General features: G+C 37.4%; 1 protein-coding gene across 4 annotated transcripts in view; it reads left to right on the top strand.

Annotated features, from left to right (window-relative positions):
• Nucleotides 1-16162, top strand: part of CACNA2D3 (calcium voltage-gated channel auxiliary subunit alpha2delta 3) — a 454430-nt gene that overhangs the window by 412880 nt on the left and 25388 nt on the right. For all 4 annotated transcript variants that reach the window (XM_064723753.1, XM_064723751.1, XM_064723749.1 and 1 more), the window contains 5 exons: nucleotides 863-924; nucleotides 1790-1834; nucleotides 5141-5203; nucleotides 7807-7877; nucleotides 14997-15072. In XM_064723753.1, coding sequence (XP_064579823.1) covers nucleotides 863-924; nucleotides 1790-1834; nucleotides 5141-5203; nucleotides 7807-7877; nucleotides 14997-15072 — 317 coding nt within the window. The remainder of the gene's footprint in view (nucleotides 1-862; nucleotides 925-1789; nucleotides 1835-5140; nucleotides 5204-7806; nucleotides 7878-14996; nucleotides 15073-16162) is intronic.

Here is a 16162-nt window from a genome sequence, read left to right as displayed (position 1 = left end):
TCAGACTTTTAAAGCTTTTTTGAATTATTTCAGTTTGGGCAAGTGAAACCAGAAGAATCAACTGCTTTTGGAGCTTCTGCAAACCTGAGTGCTTTATATTGCTTTTCAATAGAAACAGTGATAGGAACATCAGACCAGGCTGGAAGAAAGGTTCGTTGATATTTGGCAAAACATAATCTCACCTGAGATTATGAGAAACATATAATTTAAACCACTAGTATCTTGAAGAATGATTTTTTTAAATTGCAATTCATTATCATTAATATAATTTGTAAAAAATTTGTAGCCAGTAAGATTTGTCAGATACTTCCCTTTTACAGAATTACACATAATACTCTTAACTTCCATTTTTTCAAACACATTTTTAATGCTTCTTGTGTTCCACTGATAATTTATGGATTAAATGACCTCAAAACAAATCATCACTTGAAGTGTCAACCAACATCTTCATGTCGTTTCAGAAAACCTTCATGAGTTTCAGTAGAAAACACATTGTGTGGGTTCCCTACAGCTGTTATACTGGTACCAGTGAAATATAAATGAAATTGATGTGAACATAAATATGTTCAGTTTGTGGTTCTTTGATATTAACTATGGAGACTTGCAATTTGAATGTTTTTTGTTTGTTTTGTTTTGTTTTTTTGTTTGCCATGTTTATTCCTCACATTATACAAGCATCTTTCTGTTTAAATGATTTAAAATATGACTATGAGATCTCTTCAATTTAATTAGTTGTGGGGTTTTTTTTATTTTAGGGTTTAACTTTCTCCTTTTATAGTGAAATCTTTTCTTCCTGACTAATTTTAAAGAATAATTTGGAAGGAATTTAGCATGCTGGTTTTATTTTTTTTCTCTTTCCCAGCTGTAGGTATCCAGATGAAACTTGAATTTTTCCAGCGGAAATTTTGGACTGCAAGCAGACAGGTACGTTTTAAATTGAAGGTTTCTTTTTTCATTGAATCCACAACAGTTTTTAAACTCTGAAAATGAAGATCTTGTCAGAAGCAAAATATTGTAAAGAAACAATGTATTTGAAGACTTGTTCTGGTTTTACATTTGGATACAGGAAAGGCGAATTCAGTGATGAAGAGCAGTTGCTTGATTTTTGGAAGCAAGTTGAAAGTTTATTAATTTTTGGCCCCAATACATAAGGAATTACATTGTTGGTGCATGATTTTCTCCCTTAGAGAAAGTGTAAACAGAAGTGTGGAATTTGTTTCTAGTGACAGCAGAATCGTGACTTCTCACCTAGGTTTTCTCTCTAACACTAAGTAACTGTAAGATCACACAGTTAACAAAACTACATTACTGAATCATGGTTGGCACTGACACTGCTCAATAAAATGTACCTAAACCATTCACGGATAATAGAATTTGTACTCACTGAAGAGGATAATCAGGTACTTTCTGAGAATTAGGAGATGCCATCCCTGGTTTGAGAATCGATTGGAGCTGTGCTGTTACAGAAAATAAACCCTGCCCCACCTCTGCTGGAGAATCTTCTCTCATCTATGAATGGCCTCAAAAATTAAGAGTATGGAGGAGATTGTGGTGTTTAAAGCAGCTGAAATAGTTACAGTGTGAATGAGCCCTTTCTCTGCAGAGAGAAACAGAACACGTTTGATGAATAATTCAAAAGTTTACAAGTCATTTTTAGAAGTAATTTAGATGAGGATGTTTAATCAATATCAACTCCTTTAAAATTTTGCTCATATGAATTTATATAAAGTTTTATTTTTTAATAATCAAAGAGAGAATTGAAAATATTGATTTTTTTTATCCTCTGTAGTGTGCATCTCTCGATGGCAGATGTGCTATCAGTTGTGATGATGAAGTAAGTATTTAACAGATTTTTTTCCATTGTATACCTCTACTCCAGTAAAAGATACAGCTGATGAATTTAATTTGAGCATCTCATTGTACCTTATGGTCTTTATCACCTTGTAAATATTACACTGTTTGGATAGGGAGACTTTTTTTACGCCTGTTACAGGTACCCACTGAATTACAAAGTTGACTCCAGTACCTCAAATATGTGCTGCAATAATTTCTGCTTTGTGAATCCAGTTTGGGAAATAATTTGCAGCAGTGCTAAGGCATTTGTTTACCACTTTATTGTTAATGAAAAAAAAAAGGCCACTAGCAGTTTAAAGTCTTCAGCTGGACACCAGCAGGAACCATACATATAGAAATTTAGTAATAGTGTGGACATTGCTGATTTACAGATTCCAGACTTTTCCTTAATGATGAAACACACTGTTAATAGGACTCTAACAAATATCACAGCTCCTCTGGTGAGTCTGTTGACTTTCACAGCTTCTCTCAATAGCAAGAAAATATCTGCTGAACATTTATAGTATAAATTAAAGCATTTAAAAGTAAACATGAAGACATTAATGCAAATTGAATGGTACAATAGTCAATAAATATTAATGACTATTAATAATAACACGATAATTGTAAGTATAATTAAAAATAAAGGGAGTCAAGTGATGAATGTGTGATACCTTTGATCCTAAAATCAAGACAACCCATTAATTAAAAATACTGTCTTTTTCTTGAGAGCTTTGAATTTGCTCATTTGTTCTTGTTTTCCTGATGCCTCATGTTTTATTTGCATGTTCTGTTTTCTTTCTATTTCATTTTTGGTTTCTTAACCCACATTACATTCCATTACTGTTATTGTATGCTGGAGCTGTGAAAAATACATAGAGGACTTGAACTGCATCAAAGTTTCTGTAGTTCAGATGTGTTCTCAGACCTCAGTTAACATTCTTGCTGTGTTTATTCTGGACTTCATGCCTGCAGTTTTACAAGCTCAGGGACTCTCCACCTATGGAACGTTCCCTTGAAATCTGAAATTCACTGAACTTGAACCTTTGGGCAAACCTGAGCATAGTTCCCTTCCAATACCTGTGAAACATTGTGAATTAGAGCTCTTTCATACAGCTCTAGTCTATGCAAATGCTATTATCCCATGCATAAAACTTGTATCAGAAATCTGAGATTTGCCAGTAATAAGTAAATGTATTCCGCTGCCCTTTGTCCATGCTAAAGTTAAATTACAAGCTGTTTCTTTCACACAGTAGTAATACTGGAAGTTATTTATCTTGCTGGCAAGTGGTGAATGAATGGTTCTGAATTAATTTTTTTTTTCCTAGTTAATATTTCTAAAATGGATTGAAATTGAAACCGTCTTATCTTTACATTCCACAAAAAATATATAGATTCCATTTATTGCATTATGCCTGTTTACAATAACAGTGCTAAAAAATTAATTTCTTTTATAGTGATACAAATGTGCTAGTGAGTAACCAAATCTTACAGATTTGAGACATGGCCACTAATTCTTGAATTGAGCCAGTCTTTTCCCAACAGCACATAAGCCATAAACTGTGAAATTAAGCCTACACTTTTTCTTGTCCAGCATGACCTCTTTTATTTATTTTCTATACTATGGAGAAATACTGTTTCTAAAGCAGTATCTTTATAATAATCTTTCATGCATGAGGACTGCAAATATGTATCCTCAGAAGATCTCAGTGTTGACTCAGCTCCTCTCCTGTGCAGTCAGTGGGAGGTTTCAAGCTGGCTTTGGGGAGAGCAGAGCTGTGCAGTTGGAGCCTGAATCTGAAATTCCATCCTTCACACCCCATTGGGCTGGAGGAGCTGCCTCTCTGAGTGCATCAGCTCTGCTCAGTTCCTGCCCAGCACCAGCAGCTTTTCACATTGCATCTGCCAGCTTTGGGCTTTCTAGCACACCAAAGGTGGAAAATGAGTTGTTTACACTTCCTTTCTGACAGGTTTTCTGCCACTGGGCCTGCCTGTACCTTGGGTTCTCCTTTTAGAATGAATATCCTGCAATTGCATTAGGGAATGATGTTCATTCTCAACTTTTGCATGATTTCAGCTTCAGGTTTTTTTAAAACCTCCACTTCAAGCTAGCATTTCTGCAAGTTTCTCCTCTTTGGCCCCATAGGAAAGTGCTAATATGTGGTCAGAATGAGAATCAGGCACATCTGGGCATCTCTGGAAACATCAGACTGCATTTTCACAACTTGCACAGCTACAGCTGCACGGGGCTGCTTTCCCCCCTAAAACAGCACAGTGATCTTGCCGGATGTGCAGAGCACAGCAGAAATCATAATTTGTCATATTTCTGTAAAAATCTCCCCATTTGCTGCAGGAAAGGTTTTGAATCAAAAACAAAGCCAGGAGGATTCCTGTATTGAAAGCCATTTTCGGCTTATTTTTTTTCCTTCTATACAAATGTCATGGAAAATTCAATAAGCAAAGATAAAAATGTTGCTGATTTAGACCAACAATAGAAATACAATAAAGATTTAACACTGAGATAGTTATTTGGCAAACCTGAGGAGAAAGTGGGTTATATCAAGGTTTCAGGGTTTGAGTTAAACCTCATGTTGAAACTCTGAAGTGCAGTAATTAAAACTTTGCCTGTAGCAAGTAATTCTGTGAGGTTAAAATGGTGCATGTGTGTGTGGAGGGAAGCTCTGATTTGGCTGTACCTTGTTTTATACAGTTCAGACGTCTGACCTACCAAAAGCTAACAGTCCTGCCTCTAAACCCAGTTCCCAATTAAAAAATACAATTTGAAAAGCTTTAGGAGACCTGTGGGGCCTCTTTTACAGAAGTTTCTGGTCCCATCCCCCAATGAACAAATTAAAAAATACTGCCTGGTCCCCTGTTGGTTCTGCAGGCTGACACTGTGTTTTCATTAGTACATCGTTAGGGTAATGACATTGTGCTGATGTTTTTCTCCAAGTACAGGAGAAGCCATCAGGAGCACTGAAGTTCTCTGCCTTTGCAAACTTTGCTATAAGGAAAACTTTTAAGAAGGGATTATGAAACCACAAAATTTTGGTTTTTATGTTTGTTTGTAATTATATTATATCCTCCAATTCTGTACACATCTTTGTTTAGTTTTGCATGAAAAAAGCATACAAATTAAATTGGATGATATCCCATAACCAAGACTACACTTATTTTGAATTTATGTAAACCTTATAAAAACCTGAATGTTTTAGCCATTTAGAATTGACTTAGAAGTAAAGTATATAATTAACTTATTGCTGTGTCCTAAAATCAAAAATTAAAATAGTATTTTATTATTTTTCAGACAATCAACTGTTACCTAATAGATAACAATGGATTTATTTTAGTGTCTGAAGACTATCAACAGGTAAGTCTAAGATTTTTGTTAAGACTTCTCATGTAATATATTAATCTAAAATTACTTTTTTTAAAATAGGCCACCATCTGAAAATGGAAAGGAATTAGAAATATAAAAAAAATTCCCTCTACAAATAATATAAGCTTTATTCTCACTGGAGCTCAGTTTCTTTCTCCCATTGGAGCAGGGTCTGTTCTTAAACTCATAAATGTTCTCTTTAAAGACCTTTCTTGCTGCAGAAATGTCTGTCTTCTGTAAGAGGCTTTTACTTCAAGAAAAAAAAAAATCCCTGTGCCATTTTTGTCACATGGAAAGGCTGGGAAGGGAGAGGGGGAGGACACAGAGCTTTTACATTCAAACTTAAGATAATGAGATTTTACAGAGCTGTTGGCTGAAGAGTTTGTTTTCTGAAGGGGATTAAAGTCATTGGAGGATTAAAATCAGGCCCTCAGCATCACAATGGAGAGGACCAGAAATATGATTATCACAGAATCATAAAATGTTTTGCTCAATCCTGCAAACCTTGTGAAGGAACCATCACCATTTTCATTAACTTTTGCCTGAAAACTGCTGGGATGGTGCCTCAGCAGTTTTCATGCCAGGATTGTCTGAGGTTGAATTGTTTTCATGTGTTGGGACTGTGAATAGGAATAGCCACACTCCTATTTTGCCCTCAGCTGAATTTTGTTATGATGAGCATGACCTAAGAAATACACTCATTATGGAATAATCTTGATACACTGAAAACCTGTTTGCCCATTTCCCCTTTAGTTGTTGGTGCTATTTACAGATGCAGAGCTGTGACTTGTGCCAGTGATTGGCCAGCTCATAGCTGGCTATGGCCAGTGATGATTAAGAAGAGATGTTTCTTTTGGTAGTCACCTGATAAAAGCCATTTCTATTCCTGTGAATAATTTGGACAACTGTTGCACCAGAAGTAGGCTGGAAATGTATTCTGACCTGTTTTATTAGTTAAATATATCCAGGTCAAAGAGGGGCAGCAGGGAAGTCTCTATGTTTATGTAAATTTATAATAAGATTATATTAGTGTATGTCTATTTTATATATAGTATAGTGTATATTTTATATACAGTATAGTGTACATATATTTTATATATGTATAGTGAGTAAACAGACTGTTGTCGGTAGAGGAGGAGTAGAGAAATGGGATGATGCCTTACCAATTCCTGACCTATCTGGGGTTGCTTCAGCACTGTTTTTCTATCTATCAGCTTTCCAAACATGACCTGAACTGCTCCAAGAATCAGGTTTGTGGGGCAGAGTAGTTCTGAATTGCAACTAAATCCTGATGTATTAAAAAAAATGCTAACCTGAATGTAACTGCTTGGGGGAGAGCTGGCATTTACAAAGGGAGCTTTTGTAGAGAGAACTGTCACTGAAATGTCTTCATCAGACTGGTGCACAAGCTGACAAATCAGGTTTATTGCTATCTAAGGTTATGTGAGGCATTTATGGTTTGGAGTTTCTTGACGTTGCCTGCCTCTCCAATCGTTAGGGTAATCTTTCTTCATCAGTCAGCCAGGGCTATTGAAGCTGGTATTTTTAGTCATGTTCCTTGTGTTTCTAGGAGACTTTACATACCCATATGTTTTGGAAAATGTTCCAAGGTTCCCCTGAGGAAAGGAAGGGGGAAAAAAAGGCAATACTTGCCTTTTAGGTGGAGGAATGCCTTTTTTTAGCTGGGGCTGTAACTTTTCTGCCTGCCAACTCCCAGGTGCATACTTGAGGTCAGCTAAGTTCCTTGTAATGGAATTGGGGTTTAGTTCATACAAAACCTATGGAATCCATGCAATTTGAGAGTGTAGTGCCCTTTCCCCCTCATAAATTGTGGGATTTCTCCCTTTAAACAATGAAGAGAAATATCCAGTCCTCCTGGGAGCTGAGGCTCTAAAATAAAACAGGTCTTCCCAAGGTAGAAAAGTGCTGTACTTGCAAGATTTTCCACTGTCACAGGAATGGCTGCAGATGACGGAGTCACTTCCATCTTGCTGACCAAATTTATAACAGCAATGTTTGTTTTCTCAACAGAGATTTATTTTTATTAGTCCACAAGTACTGAATAGGGACAAAATGAGTAATTCATCAAGCTGAGTGGTTTTAAGTATGAAATGACTCTGAATGGAGTTAAAATTTATAGGATTGATGAAATGTACTGTTCCAGCTCCTTAAACAGGTCATACAGGAATTATAAACAATGTTTTTTAATGACTGTTTATGAAATCCTCTCACAACCTGTTTATATCTTTTTTTGAGTAACATTTTAATCACAAGAGTTTGTGATCAGATTAGTGTGTTTTCCTTACAAGCTTTAGGTTTGGAAGGCTTTTATTTTTGACATTGGATGTTATATAATGTACCTCAATATATTGTTTAAGCTCTCACATCTGCTCAGGGGCAATAATATAATCCCAACAATTTGCCCTGACTGGGAAGTCCTTTTCAGGTTTTATGTAGCAGCAGTCCTGAAAACCTGTCTGTGTAGCTGTCAAAGCCACTCTTGCCAGATCCTGAATATGCCAGTTTAAACTGCATCCAGTGTTGTTTTGCATTTATCCACACTTTTGGTAATTCCTTGCATTTTCCCCTTACAGACTGGTTACTTTTTTGGGGAGGTTGAAGGGGCTGTGATGAACAAGTTACTATCAATGGGCTCTTTTAAGAGGTAAGAATTAACATTTTATCTCTTAAAAAATTTTCTAACAAAAAAATCAAAATCATGTATAAAGAAGCCAAGAGTGGCAGTGTGGCTGGATTCTCATCTGTACCTCTGTATCTTTTCTGTACAACCTGAGTGTAATTTGATTCCATACACATCAAATATTGAGAGTATTGGAGTCAGCCTAGAGTGAGTTTCTTATTAAACAATGGTTTATTTGACAGCAATGCTAAAACTGTCCTTTTCCTCTTCCCACTGGGCTCAGGTGGAAAAGAGATTGGGCCATATCCACTACTGAGCAGTTTTATGCAGCTCTAAAGCAAAACATTTATGCCACATTATCATTTTGACCTGTAAAAAGTTGGAGATTGCTTGAGCTAGACAGTGCAAAATGTCCTGCTATTGAAGGGAAAATGTGTTCTCCCAGTAATCCATCTCCATTCATACGCTAACTTACCTTTGAACGTGGTTGTGACTATTGACCTGGTCTCACTATCATGGTGACATTCAAAACTAACAGTGATTTTATGTGTTGTCCTTTGAAATAAATTATGCACTCTGAGGAATTAAGAATAAAATTTCCCTTTAACCTGTAACTCACCACTGGAGTCTTCCTGGCTTTCATGAGGTCTAAGAATTGTTCATGTGGTCAAAGAGCTGTTCTGTACCCCTTTGTCCTCTTCAGCACAAGAAAATTCCTTTTATACTTTTCCTTTATTTTCCTGTGCATTTCTAGTATGAATAAAAAGAGATATCCCTGCTGCCATCCATCACTGAGTTTAGTTCCTACCTGTGAGGGTTGTGCAGAGCCTCTCTGAATCTCTCTCTGGTTTGTGGGCTTGCGTGGTAAATCAGCTCCCTTAAGCTGTGTCTGTGCATGGCCGCTGAGTACCACTCCCAGTGAATGACTGACCTGAAATGTGAGCATCTAGCACTCATGGAATCATCCCCAATCCTAGTTTTCTGAGGGTGGTGACTTTTTTGCATTTAGCACTACATTTTTAACATATGCTGTAGAAGGAAGTGAAGTAATACCACTGTTTATAAACTGGATTTGGCAATGAAAGGATCTGTTTGAACAAGAGATGAAGCATTTTATTTAATGCAAAGGACAAAATACAGTCAAAACCAAGGGTTAATGCTTTAACTTGTCCCAATTTGTTTAGTCCTGCCCCACAAAGCATTTCAAACAAAACATCTAGTCAGTGATTGACAGTGGTGGGTACCACCATTGAGAAAACAGGCATAGCTTGAGAGCTGTGGGTGGATCTTTGGACTAGACCATTGGTTAGGATTTTGCTGGTCTTGTACTTCATTATTGGAGATAATGAAGGCATAAGGTCAGTGTAACTGAGCTGCATACTAAGGAAAATGTAAGCACAATGAGCCAATTATTCAACCATGATAAACTGACCATTGCAAATCAGTTAAAGATGGGACAGAATCAAAGTGGAGTAATTGCAAGTGAGCAACTTCCCCTACAGCAGATAGCAGCAGCAAAAAAAACCCCAACAAACTGTCTTTGAGCTGTGCTAGATGAGGCCTTTAAATAATTTATCCAGCAATAGGAAGAAGAAATCTTTGCTGGTTCTCAAGAAAAATAGATGCATTCACAATATTTGTAAGATTATTAAATTGTCTGGGTGGGGATTGTATTTTGGTTTTCCAACACTTATTTATATGAGATAGGAGTTAAATAAAAAGGATGCTTCATTCAATGGCAATATCTGTCAGTAGTGGCATTTCCCTGAGAGCACCAGGTGGGCCTTGCACACATTATATTGTCCTTGCTGCTCTTACCATGGGGGCAGAGCAGAGAGAGAGCTCTGTCATTGCATTTCCTTCTGATAATGCCCAGAGCATCCTTCCCTGCAATTGGCTTCTTACATGGCATGTACACATTCCAGCAGGTGAATTTTATAACCCTGCCCTCTGGAGCTGGTTGTGCTCCCTCTGGGGTGGGTTTAGAAGGTTCTGTGGAGCCTGATGTGCCCTGCAGAAGATTTGCTGTCAGCCCCAGCAGCCTGGGGCTGGGAGTCCCCTCTGCCTCCAGTGCAGGGATCCGAGTGGCAGTGCCAGTGTGTGCTCCCACCTTGTGATTCCTGCCAAGCTTCTGCACCCACAAAGGGAATGAAATAACTCTTTGTCTGCTCTCCCAACTACTGCAGACTTGGAGTGATATAGAAGTGCTTTGTAGGATTGAGATGGAAGTGCTAAACAAAAGGGGGTTGTTTGCTGCTGACTGTATTTCTTTTCAACCTGCAGCAGGATGAAATTCAATTTTTATGTTGGCTGTTTATTTTTTAAAGTGAACTTAAATACCTCCTTCCCTCCTCAATTTCTTTAAACTCAGTACTTCTTTTGAATAATGTGTGCATATGTATGTATGTATATTTTCTTAGTTTATGGGGTTTATAATTAGGGAGAAAAACTATATCAGTGCCTGCACAGCAACGTGACATGCTCTATGATTTCATTTAGCAAAATTATGTTTATCTTATACCTTAAGTATTGCACACAGTTAAATAATTTAAATATGATTTAAATGTATTATTAAATAAATTAGGATGTGCTTATGGAAAAGTATCTGCTTCACATAACTTAGAAAAGTTTCTTTATGTTTTTCTCAGCACTTTGTTTATATAAAAACAGTGAAAAAAAATTCAACAACTCAAACCATGAAAATCTAAAAACCAACACTAACATCAGGAAAATTAAGGGCTATCAAAGCAATGAGATCCCTAAAGAAATAAGCATAATAAATCTCTAAGAGAAAATGAAACATCTCTTGACTTCCAAACACTTTCACCCTTTCCAGCAAGAGGAAAACTGAGCAATTCTGTATGAAAAATATGGAAGCAGCATCATTTCCTCTTACCGTTCTCTTTCCAGCAGGCATCCTCTTACACAGAAGAGTCTATGCATTGGTATTTGGCATTTAGTAATTTTGTAATTTTGGTATTTGTCAATATTGGCATTTGGCCAGGTTGTCAGGATGTAGGACTGAGGTGGCACACCCCTGAAATGCAGCTTTCCCAGGAGCTGAGGCTCATTCTATCAACTTCTTGCTGCTCTGAGAGCTTCTATTGTTTCCTAATTTTTCTTGTAGTGCAGATCCTTCACCTGCGCTCTCCATGTGCACCAAGAGGCAGAATTTCATCTGTCTGCCTTGATTTGCTTTATAAGCAAAATCTAGCAAGTGCTTTTTACCCCAGGGTATGAGAATAAAAGAAATTCAGAACTTTGTTCTTCTCCTAGAAAGTAGTTTAGTAAATTCTTAAATCCAAATCATGAGAATAGTAACTGGTTGCTTAACAACAGGACACAGTTTTCACTGATGCAGCACAGCCTCCAAATTAAGGATATTTTTGCTATTTTGGCCAGTATTTAATATTTAAGCATTTTATTGAGATATTCTTAATATTCCTAATATCTTAATATTCTTTTTTTTTTTGTGCTAAATTGACACATTTAAAATTTGTGTTTATTTTCATGTGAATTTTTACAGTCATGGATTTTTACATTCATGGATTTAGCTGCCTATTAATTGGGCAAATCTTACATGTATGCTTTGGAGAAGACCAGACATAGACTGCAGGAACATTCCAAATTGCAGTTTTTGGACTTGGCATTAGACAAATTGTCATTACCAACAAGGTTTACTTTTTATTTCAGCATTTACTAAATGTGCATCTGGTACCTGCACACTGAAACTCCCACATTGCTGTGGGGTATGTTTTCTGCCCATATTTTCATCCTGTGATATCTAAAATTAATGTCTTTAATCTGAGTTTTAGGCATTGTTTGACTTTGTCTCTGTAAATATTACTTTTAAGGCAGTGTATTCATATGCAGAATCAGTTTATACACTTAAGGAGAAACACAGGCATATTTGTTACATAAAGAAGTTTTCATTCCATATTCTGTAAATACAGGCTGAGTTGTAGTTTTTATACATGTTATTCCTTGAGAACATTGGCAATTGGGAATAGCTGAGCAATAAAAGCAAAGATACGTGATGACGAGTTTGTTTTGTCAAAGTGCTGTAATTTAGATTTATTCTTTCCACCGATTTTGATGAAAGGTATTACCCTGGCAGCTTCTGGACACTGATAATGTCAGTGCAGGTGTGAGAGCCAGAGCAGCAACAGCCTGGGGTTTCCTGCAGTGTCCTGCTGTCTCCCCACAGGAGCCTCTCTAGGCTTAGGAACTGCTTTGCCCTCGCACCATTCAGCACTGTCCCTCTTTCCCTTCCTTGTGGCAATGCCAGACAGGCTGCACATCTTAGGTCTCAGTTATGAGCATCTTTCCACCACAATCTAGCTATAGTCATCACTAATTTTTCCACAGACTCCTGAATAAAGCATAGGGTCAACAATTAGGATTTCTGTATTATTGGCTTGCTTTGTTCAGCTCTTTAAAACATTTTTTTCTTTTCCTATAGACTGGATGTTCACTTCCATGGTAAAAAGCTTATCTTTCCTACACATTATTTGAAATCTTGAACTGCTGACAAAACATTTGAAATTTTATGCATTGAAGACCTTTCAGCTGCTACAATTGTCATTTGTGGTATTTTATACTACCAAGTAGAAATCCATGGGTGTGATGAAAACCTGGCTGAAAGCAATAGAAATTGCATCTGCCAAAATATCCTGTGCTGCTTGTAGGTCTTGGAAGTTTAATTTTCTTGAACCAGATTCAGTACTCAGTCATAAGTGCTCAAAAGTAGGAGAGTGGCATTTACTATATCAGGAAATTGGCAATAAAAGGGTTTTCAGTAAGATGTGTTTGGCTGCTGAAGTTACATAAACTGACAGTGCACATTTTGGTTGTGCTAAATAGCTGATGCTGAAGACAGTTGCTCTCTGGATTTCAGGTGTGGAGGGGGACAGTGTGGTGGTCTCAGAAAGTCTCAGGAATGTCCTCTGTAGCAAGAGCAGAGTTCCCTGGGAGGTGCTGTGGTACAGAGCATGGATTTGGGCACACAGGTGGGCTTAGGAAGTTGTGTTCCCTCGCTATCATCAGCTGGACACAGCATGGTCACTATATATAATAGTATTATAAGAGTAGTTGATTAACACTGCTTAGCAGAATAATGAAGTCCACTGGCTGACCATGAAGTTTTGCTGTCTGAAACTCAAAGGTGGGACACTTTCAAACATGGAACCAAGATTAATAAATATATTGAAAAAAACATTTACAATGAATACAGGCAAAACGATGTATTCTGCTTCTAAGGCTAGGTAGTAAATGAAGGAAGATGAGATTCTTTTATCCATATGGAAATCCATATGGAATTTCTTGATACTCTGCACAGAGCACATGAACACCTGTAAACTGCCCTTTTCTATGCATTTATCTCTTGCCTCCATCACTGGGTGGTCCAGGTGCACACACGACACCACTGTGCTTGGATCCCAAGGAATAAAATAGTGGCTAAGGCTGGAAGGGCTGAGCTCTAGAAATTCCTTTCCAGGGGCTGGATCCTGAGCATGGCTAAAGGATGAGGAAGAAGGAAGGGCAAAGCTAGGGGAAGTGGTGTATTTCTGCATGCCCCAGAGGCAGCACAGCTTACACGGTGTACTGCTCTGTTTGTCTTGGCAGATCTGGGGCGCGGATCTGGCCGTGGGCGGGATGCTGCCAAGGATGGTCAGTGTGCGACTCACACCATGTTTAGGTCTCTAGTTATGTTTTGTCTCCCATGTGCCTCTCTCTGCCAGTCCACACAACAATGCCTTCCTAGGCATTGCTATTCTCAGCAAAAGAGAAAAACAATGATGTAAGCAGTATGACCATGTGCTAAATGTTCAGTTGAAGCTGCGACATCCAATATGTTAGAGATTTTGTCTGTAAGCCAGAAAGAAAATATAGACATAATAAAGAAGCTTTTAGTGATGATTGCTGTCACAAAATTAGATCAGAAAAAAAAAAATATAGTCTCTACCCCAATGGAATACAGCATTTTATTGGTACAACTTGCAAGGTTTCATGGCATGCAGTGCAGAATGCCTCATGGTGATGCTGAGTGCATTTCATGACCCGGTTTTGGCAGCTTCTGGGACATCCTCTGTGTAGCTGAATTTGTGTGCTTTTCTTTCCTCTCCACTTAGAAGCAAGGCACACATTGCAAAACATTTTAGTTCCATCTCATACCTCTATTAACCATCTCTGTTCAGTTGTGTTCCCTTGTCTCTCTGATGATGCACAAGTCAAATGGAAATGTTTCAAATAACAATTGTGAGTTCTATATATTTACACTTGTTACAAATTATCAGTTAAAGATCCTTTACATCTTCTACAGATTTTAAATGTTTTCTTTATGTGGATGGAAAAAGTTTATTGATTGTTCTATGGACAGACATATTTAGAGAAATAATCACAATAATTCCATGTACTAGCTCTGAGTTCTGGATTTTACATTTAGATCTCTGAAGTGTTTCGATGATGAGTAAGATTGCAAGCATAAGTAAATTTCCCTGTTTACTATGCATCTGAGGAGGCTTCTAGCATAAGTTGATTACAGCAAGTATCTGGAATATTTTGCCTTCCTGAAAATAAGTAAAGCAAAACCATCCTGCTTCAAGTATCTGTACTGTCAATGCACTGAAATTCCACCTCTGTCTCCTTCAGAAGCAATGCCGTGTTCAAAGCAGCTGTGCACTGAGATGCTGGGACTGTAGAAGAGTATTTCTGCTTTTACTGCAGTTTGAGTGGTCTGTTGTGAGAAGCCTCTCAAATGCATAGGCTCTTTCACTTTCTGGGGCTCAATGTGCTGATCTTAGTCCAGAACCAATTGTTTAAGCATTGTGTTGGATGTGTACTCTCCTCCTCCCCACATTGTTTATGCCATTGTATGTTACACTCTCTGCACATCTTCCCTGGTTCCTCCCAGTTATGCTTTTGCTTTGTTCTGTAGTCTGCTAAAATCCTTACAAAGTTTTCACAGTATTTCTTACACTCTTCCATATAACCTGTATTTTAACAGTCCCATTCCCTCTTTCCCCCCAAGCTGTTACAATTTTTTTTTCCTGTCCACTTTGTGAGCAGAATGTTCCATATCATAATTTTTATTCCACTGCGTTTTCTTCTTTTAGTCAAGCAGTTTTCTGTTCTTCCCTGTAGAATTACCCTTTATGACTACCAGGCCATGTGTAGGACAAACAAAGAGAGTAGCGACAGTGCCCATAGCTTACTGGACGTAAGTACAGCACCTCTCATGAGCATCTTTCCATGCCATCATCAAGAAAATTGCTGCAAATATCTCATGGCCACTGTAAAACTGTTATTTTGATTTGGAATGCTTACAGCTCCTCATGTTTATCCCAGAGCATACAAAGGATGGTCCATTATAAACGAACACAAAGTGTTCTGGTTTTTCGAGTTCAATCATTTTAATGCTGGGCCACCATTTCTGAGGTTCTGTCAGAATATTTTTTGCACTGTGTGAATTTGCCTTCTTAGGAATTTGTAAATTTGGCAATAGATTGTGTTTTGTCTGGGGGACTGGAATCACATATTCCTTTTCTCTATGTAAATATGTAATTAAAATTTAATAATTTTTTATACAAAAGGAATGGTTCATTGACAAGGCATGCAAGTCAGTGATTTTAAAAATTCCTTTTCCCTAGTATTTAAACATGGCTTTTATAGCAGGATTTTCAATGCACTTAAACCCTTGTGTTGCAATTTGAGTACAAACCCTGTCCCTCTGCCAGGCTGGATTAGAGACAACCTGGGTCTTGCCAAGGCAACACTTCCTTGTTGCTAAATCCTCTATCAGGGTAATATCCCAAGGATGCTTTGTGATGCATCCATTTTACTGATTGCTGTAATAATCTATCAGAACTGATCAGGTGTTAGATAGAGGTTTTGCATATTAAAAAGGAACTGTTTTCAGAAAGAGATGACAATAATAGCACGAAAAACTCTTAAGTAAAGAGAACAGCAGCAAAACACTGGCAATTTTGCCAGTCTGGAAAAGTTACCTGATATTATTTATTTTTAAATGCACATCTAACTAGAAAAAAACCAAAAAAAATGCCATTTAATAATTTTGTACATTTGGGGATGTTTTCATTTACATATTTACATGATTCTGTTTTCCATATGCCTGGACTTATGGCATTTATCTGTTTGTTATCCACTAAAGTCTGAACCCTGAAAAAGACCATCTTCCCATCATAAATACTAGACTGCAGTGTGACCTAAACTATTAGTGAAATAGAACAGGCTGCTGTGAAACACATTTGCATGAAATATCTTAAAATATATTACAGCTCTTAACAAAA

Source organism: Zonotrichia leucophrys, chromosome 12 (assembly GCF_028769735.1).
Source record: "Zonotrichia leucophrys gambelii isolate GWCS_2022_RI chromosome 12, RI_Zleu_2.0, whole genome shotgun sequence".
Taxonomy (NCBI): domain Eukaryota; kingdom Metazoa; phylum Chordata; class Aves; order Passeriformes; family Passerellidae; genus Zonotrichia; species Zonotrichia leucophrys.
The sequence above is the reverse complement of the archived record's forward strand: the minus strand, read 5'-3'. Positions and strand labels throughout refer to the sequence as shown.